Source organism: Leptonychotes weddellii, chromosome 9 (genome assembly GCF_054177405.1).
Source record: "Leptonychotes weddellii isolate Sample4059 chromosome 9, ASM5417740v2, whole genome shotgun sequence".
In the NCBI taxonomy this organism is placed as follows: domain Eukaryota; kingdom Metazoa; phylum Chordata; class Mammalia; order Carnivora; family Phocidae; genus Leptonychotes; species Leptonychotes weddellii.
The window spans coordinates 57,390,707-57,402,092 of record NC_138377.1 but is presented as its reverse complement, the minus strand read 5'-3'; the positions used below and the strand labels follow the sequence as shown (position 1 = coordinate 57,402,092).

The 11,386-nt window shown below is 39.0% G+C and overlaps 1 protein-coding gene across 4 annotated transcripts in view; it reads left to right on the top strand.

Annotated features, from left to right (window-relative positions):
* Positions 1-11,386, top strand: part of AKAP6 (A-kinase anchoring protein 6) — a 462,110-nt gene that overhangs the window by 221,974 nt on the left and 228,750 nt on the right. For all 4 annotated transcript variants that reach the window (XR_014148538.1, XM_081830653.1, XM_081830651.1 and 1 more), the window contains one exon: positions 2,474-2,596. Coding sequence is in view for 3 of the 4 variants with exons in the window: in XM_081830653.1 (XP_081686779.1) it covers positions 2,474-2,596 (123 nt within the window). In the remaining variant the exon portion in view is untranslated. The remainder of the gene's footprint in view (positions 1-2,473; positions 2,597-11,386) is intronic.

Below are 11,386 nucleotides of genomic sequence, written 5' to 3'. Positions count from 1 at the left end.
TGTTTGCTTGTTTTTTGGAGGAAGAGAAGATAATAAATAGTATATAACTGGTTATATTTCAGACAACATCTTTTACTGTTTGTCTTCTTGGATTTAATCAGTAGTCTCCAAAATAATTTACTTCCTGACTTAATTTTCTCCTCAAACCAATTTACAGATAAAAACCACTGAAGTCCAAATTCAATAGTAAATACTATTTAATAATGTAAAATACCATTTCATCTCACAATTATCCACCATCTAGACTCTGATATTCTGATGAGGTTCTGTAGATGATATTTCTGTAAGTCCATTTGGCCAACAAAGAATATCTTAATTTTTCACTGAATTTAATTATGAGAGAATCAAGAATTAGGACTTCAGTTCTAACACACTCTATCCTTGTTTCTGCTCACAGATTTACTGTACACATCTGTAGGGATCTATGGTAAACCTCGAGTCAGATAAGAATTTCTTAAGTATTCTGAGTCATGGGCAGTCTTCCAGAAAGAGGGACTTGGGGAGTGATGTTTTAAACAGGTGGGAGGCTTGACTGAAAAAAGTGAAACTGACGTAACATCTGTGTTAAAAGACTCAAGTATTTGGGAGGAAATGAAAAACAAAGCAACTCTCAGATGTATGCAGAAAAAGAGAAAGAGCAGACAAGGAGAAAGAGCAGACAAACCAATACCCTAAATATATGAGAAAGGGCAAAAAGAATTACTTGGCATGGATCCCTAGCATTTAGAACAAAATACAATATGAGAAAATTAGAGAAAAGGGTGATTTGGATCATCGGAAAAATGCATTTGGTAGGGAACTGTGTCGTGTGAAATTCATGAAACCATCCCTGTTGGGTATGTTTTCACCTCACCTGGAAGAAGCACTTCTGAGTGATGACTAAAGGAACCTCAGTGATGTCATTAGCTTGGGGTTGGAGGCTAGGACTTGAGGCATGTTAAACTACCTCCTGGTTCCCAGACATTTGCAAATGCATAGGCCTTAGCTTCTAATTAAGATGACCCTAACTTGATATTTCTTATTGGCTTTACCAAAACAACCTGATTAGGGTAGGTTTTCAAAAGGATGGGTGTGATTATCCTCTGATCTTGGCACAATAGGGATAGAGTAGGGAAAGCTTTGGGTAACATTTAGCAGCATGTGAAAATAGAGGATGCTCTACCAGGTGGGATGATTGGCTGAGCTCCACGTGGGTCGGCGACATCCCAGAGCGTGGTGGGACAGTCTGATGGACTCCGTGGGCCTCCATGCCCACATCTCTGCTCTATCTCCCTTTGACAGACAGGAATGTGTTTCTGAGTGTTATTTGTCTGCCTTTCTCTTTACCACCCTTCTCAGTCCCATTTTCTCTTTTTTTAAATAATCATTTTGAGGCCAATCAACTGTGGGGATTAAAGGGTTATAAATCTTAAACTATTATTTAGGAGAAAACTTAGTAACAGAAGCCTAGCTTCTGAGAAGCACGATAAAAAAAATGAATTTTCACCTATTCTCAATTCGGTCTCAGGATATCCTCAGTTAAGCATTAAAAATATTAATCAAAATTGATCAAAAGGCAAATCTGAAGAACAGGTTAAGTGTAATAGGGAAATAGCATCCCAAGCCATTTCAGCGAGTACAAATGTAGAAGCCGGTTCTTGCTCCTTTTGACCTCCAGGTGGTGCTGTTTACCTAGACGTGGAAATCAAGCGCCCAGCCCCATTTCTTTCCTTTAGGTTCATAGCTGGGCTTTCATTTTTTTCAAAACATTTTCCGTTTCTACAGATGTGTTCTTTTAAATGGTCAATAAATTTTTATAACCACTATTTGAAAAATTGCAAGATTATTGTTATTTGTGCTTCCTAGCCAAGAATATTTCTTTATGTGCGGGACACACCCAGAGTCAGGTGTTTACATTTTTGTTCATTGATCCCACCTGGTCTGCCGTTCCTTGCTTCTAAGAACCCAGGCTCAGCCACAGACAGTTGGGCTGTCAGTAGAACTCATCCAAATCCCTTTAAACACTTACGTGATTTAAAAATAAATTTGTAGTTCAGTTAAGGCAACTCAACTCCATTGGCTTCTGAGTAAAGAACACCATCTTTATGGGAATGCTTTTATCCCCCAAAGCCAGGGAGTGCTCCTCACAGGCCTGACCTGATTTTTTGGTGAGGGGGCACTTGTCAGACACCAGAAATGTTTTGATGATCAGAGGACACCTTTATAAAGACACCCGACAATCCAAATTCTTCAGAAAAAAATGTTCCTAGGGAAAAACTGAGAGGGAGTCATGCACAATGTCTTTCTATTTTGATAGATTTCAGTGTCAGGAACAGTGGAAATTCCATTCCACAGTGTGGAACTAGAATGGGAAGGCAGTGGTATCAATTTTATCCTCCATGAGGTTTGGAATTTTTCAGATTGGCTTTAAAGAAATGATCAACTAACATGCTTTTCTTGTCCTTTTTCCCCCCTTCTCTTTTCTGTCACAAAGGGGTTTGTAAACAAGCTGGATGAATTCATTCAGTGGTTAAATGAAGCCATGGAAACCACTGAGAATTGGACACCCCCTAAAGCAGAGACGGATGGCCTTAAGCTGTACCTGGAGACACACTTGGTAGGCAAGACTGTGTTACTTTTGCTGTTTGTAATGAAAGTATTTTAATGCACTGCTTGTTTGTTTATGGGGAATATCAATTTTATTTATCAGAAGTCATTATATGCTAATGAAACCAAGTTTTAATGGGGTAAACTACAGAAGCTGAAAATTTACAGGCATTTCAAGTAATATACTATGAAATTTAAATCCTTCGTATTTCAAGCTATTTTTTTCAAAACTTTTCCCAGAAAGGTAAGTAATTAACTTAAAAATACCTTAGAAATTTTGCTTGACTCTTGTTCTCGAAAGCTATGATTGAAGGTTTTTCCTCTTCTGAAAAAACAAATAAATGAAAGATAATTTTGATGACCATTCTAAGCTTTCTAGAATTCTTGTAAAATTAATGAACCTCTCATTATCAAGAGGGTCTACATTATCTGTTCTACACTGGGTTATTTTAATAAAATACTTAAAACGATGATCTCCGTCATTTTTGCTGCTATGTGATTTTTTCAGCATATAATTAATACAACTGTCATTACACTCGTCCCTGTGCACAGGGAAAACCATGGAGGGGAAGTTGAAAATACTTGGATGAATATGCTTCTGAATATGTTAGAAGCAAGAATTATAGACTGGGGGACATTTGATGAACCTCATGAGGTTTTTACTGAATGCTTCAAATGGCCGATATCAATTATGAAGGGGTGGAAACCAAGTAGTGGAGTGTGATAAAGCATGAAGAAAAAGCACGTTGTCATAGGAAATGAAAATTCAGGCTTTAAGGATCTCATCTTTATTCCTTTCACCGATAGCATAAAATTGACAAAGGCAATGAACACGAATCCTTGGGTACCCAACTGTGGGGTTGATTTTCTGCCCCTCTTACACACTCAGAATTTGGATTGAATAAACATTGTGTGGGAGTCCTACATGTGTGCAAATTCACAGGTTTCCTGACGGTTCCCTGTGATGTTAAATGAGAGAATGAGAGAGAGAGGGAGAAGACAGGGGAGAAGAGGGGAAGGAGAGCGAGGATGTGTTAGGCTTTTGGTGTTTGCGGTTTGCAGTATGTTTTATATCATTGCAAGTAAAACAGCCTCAAAATCCTATTGCTGCATGAAAATAGTTTTGTGGATGATAAAAGATGACAAAACTATGTGTAAGAGGATGAGTGTATTGCTTCCCTTTTTAGAGACCTGGGTTGATGGTGTGTAAAAATGCCAGTGACCCTAACCACCTCTCTTGTACATGGGTTTTTAAATATTGCCCTTGGTACTCAATTCCCTATTCAGTAGAGCCTTGATTTTTTTTTTTTAAAGAGGGCATTTCATAATAGGAAGATAAAGATATTCAGTGCTTTATAATGTAAATTGTATTAATTAGAATGTCAACTTTTCACTGGCATTGTTCTGACAGAAATTCTAATCTGTGTTTAAACAGGAGTATATGAACTTTATTTCACATTAAGTGTGCTGTCTTAATTTCTCCTGATTTAATATTTTATGGAAAATACACATTTAGTTTTCAAGGTCCCAGAGGGCATGAGGACATAAAGAGTGCTTTAACTCTAGGTTGTTTGTTGAAAGCCAGGCTAAGAGAGTATGAACCAGGGTCTCGCTTCTCTTTGGGAGTTGAGCAACGAGGCCTCTTTGTAAACAGTTGTACATTCGTCGTTCTCAAGTCCCTGTTACAGAGTTCCTTCTTTAGCATCCCTGTGTTGGCCTCTGCCTCATTCTAGCCCACCCTTATTCACTAGAACTTTCTGTGAGAATGGAATATTCAAGGTTGCACTGTCCAACATGGGAGCCACTCGCCACATGCATCTGCTGAGCACTTGAAATGCGGCTAAAGCAACTGAAGAAATGAATTTTTAATTCTAATTAACTTACATTTAAATGTAAATTGCCACATGTAGCCTGTGACTACTGTATTCTAGCCTTAATAAGTTGCCAAACTCTTTACAGCTGCCCATAATGAATTGCATGTACGTAAACCTGCCTCATAGTGACAGTCTCATCCAAAACGTGGACCCCACCATCCCCTTTGCTGTGAGTCTCTATGCTACATCTATAGCTAAGAGTCCTTAAAATGTTTATCTCTTAAAGAATAACCTTGTTGTTGCCTAATGATCAACACTTTCTTGAAATGAGTTTTCTCTATTATCATGTCTAATTGTATTGGTTGGAAGAGAGATAACATAGGAACATCTTTATCTCTGCTTTGCAAAGAGTGAGGTACTCTGCTCTCCAGACCTGCTCAGTGAATGTTAAGTTGCAATCACAACTTTGACTTCTGAAATTATGAATAATACTGGCTACCAGTTAGTGAAGACGTAGTGTGCATGGATCAGCAGTGATACTTACTATGGACAATTACTAAGTCACTGCTGAGCTGCATGCAGTGTCTGTTACTCTAGATATAGCCTGTTGTTTAAATGTCTCTCCAACAAACTGAGTTACTCTGTGTCTCTGAGGACAATGTCTACATTGTCCTCTTGATCGATACTGTCATTTATATTTTTTACTGTATTTCCTTACTGTGGTGCTAAGTTAATATTAAGTTATTCTTCTCAAAAGAAGGCAAAAGAATGTCTGCCTTCCCATAAAGAAAGTATACAACTAAGCCCAGAGATTTATATCCTTGAATTGAACTTGCGTAAGTCATTACTGCTCCTTACTGAGTGGGCGAGTGGTATGTACAAGATTATCCAGTATGCAGAGATAGCTATATGAGTTTCTTTAAACACCTCTGTAGATTCTATAATTTAACATTAAATCAACAGACATGCGAGCCCCCGACTTCAGTGTCTTCCCTGGTTTAACAACGGGTTAGAAGAGTTGGCACCCTGTTATTGTAAAGAAAAACAAACATAAAAACAATAACAAAAGTTGTACATTTATATTTTGATACTTAATTCAATTATTTTCCATGACGGTAACCAAGGGTTTTTACCAACACAAATCAATTAAAGTTTCACAATACCTTTATGAGAGATACGAAGGAGCTTTATTTTAACTGTAAGAAATACTGTGAAATTGCGATGATACATCAATGATTTTCCATGATATTTAATCATCTGCTTGCAACCCGGATGCTCCTTTCAAAAATACAATTCCTGTCTTCCTAGAAAATGACATTCTCAGGAAAATGTCATTCTGGAAAGGTATTTTGTGAGTACTGAGCATCCCTCTTCTTCGAAAACCACTTTTAAAACAGTATTGTATACATATATTCTTGGACAGATTCCCTTTTTCCTCACCTCTGTCTACTTTTCTTCTTAAAACAGCTTTATTGGGGTATAACTGGCATACAATAAATTGTATATATTTAAAATATATACATCTACAAGTTTCGACAAATTGGCAAATGCATACACCCATAAAACCATCTTCACAGTCAAGATAGTGAATGTATCCATCACTTCCAAAGGCTTCCTCATGACTCTTTTGTAATTCTTTCCTCCCTTCCCTCCTGGCCTTTCCCTAACCCTTAAGCAGTCACTGATGTGCTTTCTGTTACTATGAAGATTATTTTGTACTTTCTAGAATTTTACATAAATGGAGTCAAACAAAATTTGTCCTCTGTCTCTCTCTCTCTCTTTCATCTCCTCCCACCCCCCGGGTTTCTTTCACCTATTTTGATGTTGCATGTTTCAACTGCTTATTCATTTGGATTGCTGAGTAAGAATCCATTGTACAGATTTATCACAATTTGTTTATCCTTTCACCTGTTGACGGACATTTAGGTTGTTTCTCTCATCACCTTTCTTAGTGGCTAAAGAAACAGAAGTCACCAAAAGCTACATTTGACTAGATGCATCATAAATAGAAGCATCATAAATAGTTCTGGGCAGACTATTTAGCTGTTTGCCTTTACGAGAATTCATAATATCTTCAGAGTGAGAGTACTTATGAGTAAAGCAGCAGAGCAGGACAGCAACTTCTCCCTCTAGAGATTTCATTCCACATCCATATTTGCTTCTGACAAGATAACTCTGATCTCCCAAGTAGTTTTTATGCATGCCTAACTCACCAAATGGGCGCCACATCATATAAAACCACTTGCAGGAAAACAAACCAGCAGGTTTTTTGTTTTTTTTTTTTTACATCTATAGCCAATCAGGTATCTAGTAGGAGAAAGCAAAGTCTAGCTGACTCCAGACAGTTGTGCAAGCGTTGGGAAGAAGAACTAAGCACAGGGGCCTGGCTTAAACTTGGGAGATGAATTTGCATAGGTAGTACCATGTCATATTGGGCAAACATTAACCAATCACATAGAAATAGCGTTGGAGGAACAATACTCTTAATTCAGTTTGATGAATGAGAAAACATGGGGAGAAATGGTGATGAGGAGTTCATGTATATCAAGCACTTGTGGATGCCAGGCAATTATGTAGGTGCTAGGAATACATGATGAATGCGTTTGGCTTCTTTCTTCCAGGGATTTGCAATCTAAGGGAGATGACCATAGATTAAATGTAGTCCCCTATAGAGCCGTACATGATAAATGTAATATAATTTTGAGCAGTAAACTTCTTGTAGGATAAGCCAAGTACTGTTAGGAGCACAGAGAGGTTTCATTGGTTCTTCCTGAGAGTAAAGAAGGTTCAAAGAAATAATTGGATATAGACCTCGCAGGCCATATATAATTTTTTGGATAGAGAGGAGAGGAGAGGAGATGGGAGGAAATTTTATGGGCAGGTAAGGGAGATGTGGTGAGCCATCCGGTGTGGCTGAGACCAGGTTGGGGTCTTGCAGGTTGGGGCTGATGGTGAAGGAGATTGAATGTCTTTTTAATGGGTTGAACATTTCTCTGGGAACAAAGGGATTCTCTGAGGGTTTGATTTTATTTTAAAACAGGAGAATGACATGAATCCACTGTAAATTCCATTGGGGTAGGGTCAGTTTGACATCGATTAACTGGATGAGGTCCATGGCTTAGAGAAAGAATAACTATGAGCATAATGGAAAATGGATTTGAGTATAACATTTGAAAGATATGCTGGTACAGACAGCGTAATCTGTTTTTTAAGATGTGGTGGTTGTTGTTGTTGTTGTTGTTGACTCACGAATATATGGATGTTACACAAAATTCTAAAGGTAAATAAAGGAAGGTAGTAAAAAGGTAGAAACTCAAAAGTAAGCCTCCTACCTTTGTCCCCCCAGTTACTGATTCTCTTCCTTTGAGTCAACCAGTCTTCCTTGGTTCTTTATATTCTTTCAGAGTTATTCAAGGTATTTGAAAACAAATGCATATGTGTACTTAACTTTGTTCCCTTGTCTTGTGTTACCAATAATTCAAAATCAGTAAATGTAGAACTACTTTATCCTTTTGAATGGCTGCACAGTGTTCCATTTATGAATATGCCATAATTCACTTAACTAGTTCTTTATTGATGAAAACTTAGGTTCTTTGCAGTCTTTTTAAAAATTATGAACAGTGCCTCAGTGAATATCCTTGGGTATTCATCATATTGCATCATTGTAAGTATATCCTTGGAGTAAATACCTTACATGTGAAATTTCTGGGTCAAAGGTTATACACATTTACAATTTTTATGTATTGCCAAATTGTCCTTGATAGCAGTTGTACCAGTTTATACTCAGCAGGGCATGAGAATGCCTCCATCTACACATCCTTGCTATGAAGTGTGTTATCACATTGGTGATCTTTGTCCCTTTGATAGTTACAAATAACATCTCGTTGTAGTTTAGTTTGTATTTCTTGTATTTTAAGTGGAGTCGAGTACCTCTTCATATTTTTAGGAGTCATTTGTATTTCTTTTCTGAGAACTGTCTGCTCATATTCTTAGCCTATTTTTTCTGTTGGGTCATTGGCTTTTTGCTTCAAGATTTATGGGAGTTTTGTATATATTAAGGAAATGAGTCCCTGGTCTGTGATGTGAATAGAAAGTATGTTAAGAGGGGGATTCTGTTCCAAAAGAACATGGATATCTCAACAGTTTGAGGAACCCAGGGTTCAACAGACATCAAGGCCTGGCTGATAAGCAGGCAACAGATCTCTGCCTGTGTCAAAAGCATTCAGATTCTAGTCTAGAAAGACCAGTGTGTTCCAGGGAGCTTGCTTACCTAGGCATGGGTGGAACAAGCCTAAGATCAGGGAGGTTGTTGTTGAATGCATGGATGAAGTGATGTCTAACCATGAGAAAACTGGAGAGGATGTGGGTCAGGATTAGGTGGAAGGTAGGTAAGAACAGAGGAGAGTGGGTAGATTAGCGAGAGAGGGATGGATCAGAGTTCTCTTTTTGATGTTCTCTCTTGAATGGTCAGAAACCTCATTGCCAAGGTCTGTTTCATCTTCCCTACTCTCCCCTTAGGCTACTAACCTCTTGGACAATAGCACAGCAAGGCCTGCCACCCCACAGCTGACACAGATCTGACCGAGATTTGAATGTATTGAAGAGTGTGAAAATTGGCAGAAAGCTTGTCTGTGTAGAGTGGGACTGAAGCTCTAGGGCCACCTGGGGGTATGTGGAACTAGGGAATGTGAACATCACAAGGAGTATTTATGTGGGAAAGAGGGGGCAGATGTTACAAAAGCTCAGTGACCATGGGGGGCATGTGCTGAAGGTGAAGGAAACTTCATCTTTCATGCAGCTGCTGATATTATGGAACTAGTTAAAGGAAAACATTGTATTCGCTGGAAAAAAATTAAAACCATATAAAAGAGGGTAAAAATAAAAGTGAAGTCTTACCATCCCTTTGATAACTTGCATAAATAGTTTGTTCTCTATCCTTTTGGACCTCTTTATGTAAAAGTGCATACATTTTAAGAATTTTTAAATGTTCAATGACTTGCTTTTTGTATCTAAAGATATCTCAGACATCCTTCTGTCAGTACATGAAGATCTACTACCCATTTTACTTTTAGCAGCTCCTTAATATTTTATTGTGTGGATGTGCCACAATTTATGTAATCATTTCCATGACGATGGCCATTTAAGCCACGTCCTTGTTTATGCTTTTGCGAATAATACTGCAGTGAGCATTCAGGTGTTTTTTTTTTTTTTTTTTTTTTAACATTAGTTGAAAGTCTCCTCCTTGTCTCATTAGTGTCTGTTGTTAGCAGCAGCTCAGGGCCCCCAGGTAATGAAAGTCCATCATACTCTAGGGACAGCTTTTGCTACAGGTCTGGAAAAGTTAGTAGGGTCCATGTTTATGTGTGCACAGAGGTTGAGTATGTGTTTATAGGGGTAGCTTTTAAAGCCCACCTTCTAGAACTTCGTTGTTCTTTTTTGGATTGGTACCTGCAATTTGAGGGGGCTACCACAAGGTGGCAGAGAAGCACCTAAATCCTGCAGACAGTTCTCATAATCTTGGTACCCTTGAAGGGTTTGAAAATTTTTCCTTAATGTGTCATTACCCTAAGTACTTATAAAGATAGACTGGATTAAACTGGTAATGTTCCTGGCTAACAAAATCGCCATACAGTTACTTTCATGCATTTATCATCTATATTCTTAGAACTTTGTGTTATATCATATTTTTTATTAAATAGCTTTCATTTGTTTCATTAAAAAACAAAACAATATACTTCTCACAGAGTTTTTAGCCATACACGAAAATTTTCCCAAATACGCTCAGCTGGTTTTCTTTTGCTTGCCCTCCTATCTCCACCTCTGCTCCATTTTTCATTGCTTAAAGTTAAGAGATGATGGGCTTTCCTTTTTTCCGCTTCCCGGCGGCGCCCACCTCTCCCCGGCTACCTTTCTCTGCTGAGATGATAGGCAGCCCTGGCCCAAGAAGGCAGAGCTTCACAAGACCAGCGGCTGCCACGGGACTGCAGCGACTGTATCGCTCAGCTAATGGGAGGCAGTCGGTTAGACTTCAAAAGCCTGAGCTGTGTGAGTTTGGCCGCCACTTCCCTCAGCCATGCTGAGCAGGGCTGGTGGCCTCGTAGGAGCTTTGAAGTTCCATTTGCTTGTTCCCCTTGATTCCCATCAGCTTAAGGTGAATAGCTGAGAGTTTCATAGGGAGCAGCATTACTTCTCTTTGGGGGATTTAAAATACTCAACTCCCAGACTTGAGTTACTTCCTCTGGTGGCTGGGGAATGGAAAGCTCTGCGGGGCCTTCATCAGCATGCAAGCATTTTGATGTTGATGTATGGGGACGGGAGGCTCATTTTGGCCGTGTAGAAGTCCTGGACCCTGTTCCTTGGCTCCTGGAACTAATTCTGTACATCTAGGAGACAAATAGTATTGTCTTCGGTTTTCAGTTTAAAAGGATTCCTGAACCGTTCAAAGCATCTGGGAATATGCTTTTGGCCTGACTCAGTTTGAGGACGTGAGCCGTGACACCCAGCAGTTCTCATCATTGTCTGAAAATCGAAAATTGCTAAACATTTCACCAATTTATTATTTTGTTTATTGCTGTTTGGGGGATGGAATGGTTGTTTTAAATTAGGGTGCCAGGGAATCACTGCATTTATTAAGCACTTCCTACTTAGGGCAGTGATAGGCTAAGTGCTGAAGAGAATGTTTGCAGACTGGCTTTGTACCATGAAACTTCCAGCACAGGCTGCAGGAGCCTGTATGGACAGAAGCCAGTGCGTGACCCAACTCACCTGAGCCAGGGTGCTGTCACTTCCCGCCTCTCTTCCTGTGTAGACCCATGTGCGGATCCGACTTACCTACTGTGTCACATGGAATTTTGGAATCTTGAAGCAGTTCACTCAATATAAGTGGTATTAAGGTAAGAGTTTCAGGCTTGAAACAGATCTGACACAGAAAAGTGCCTGTTAAAGCTACTGACGATTGTTGTGAAGATCAAATAAACACGTTGTAG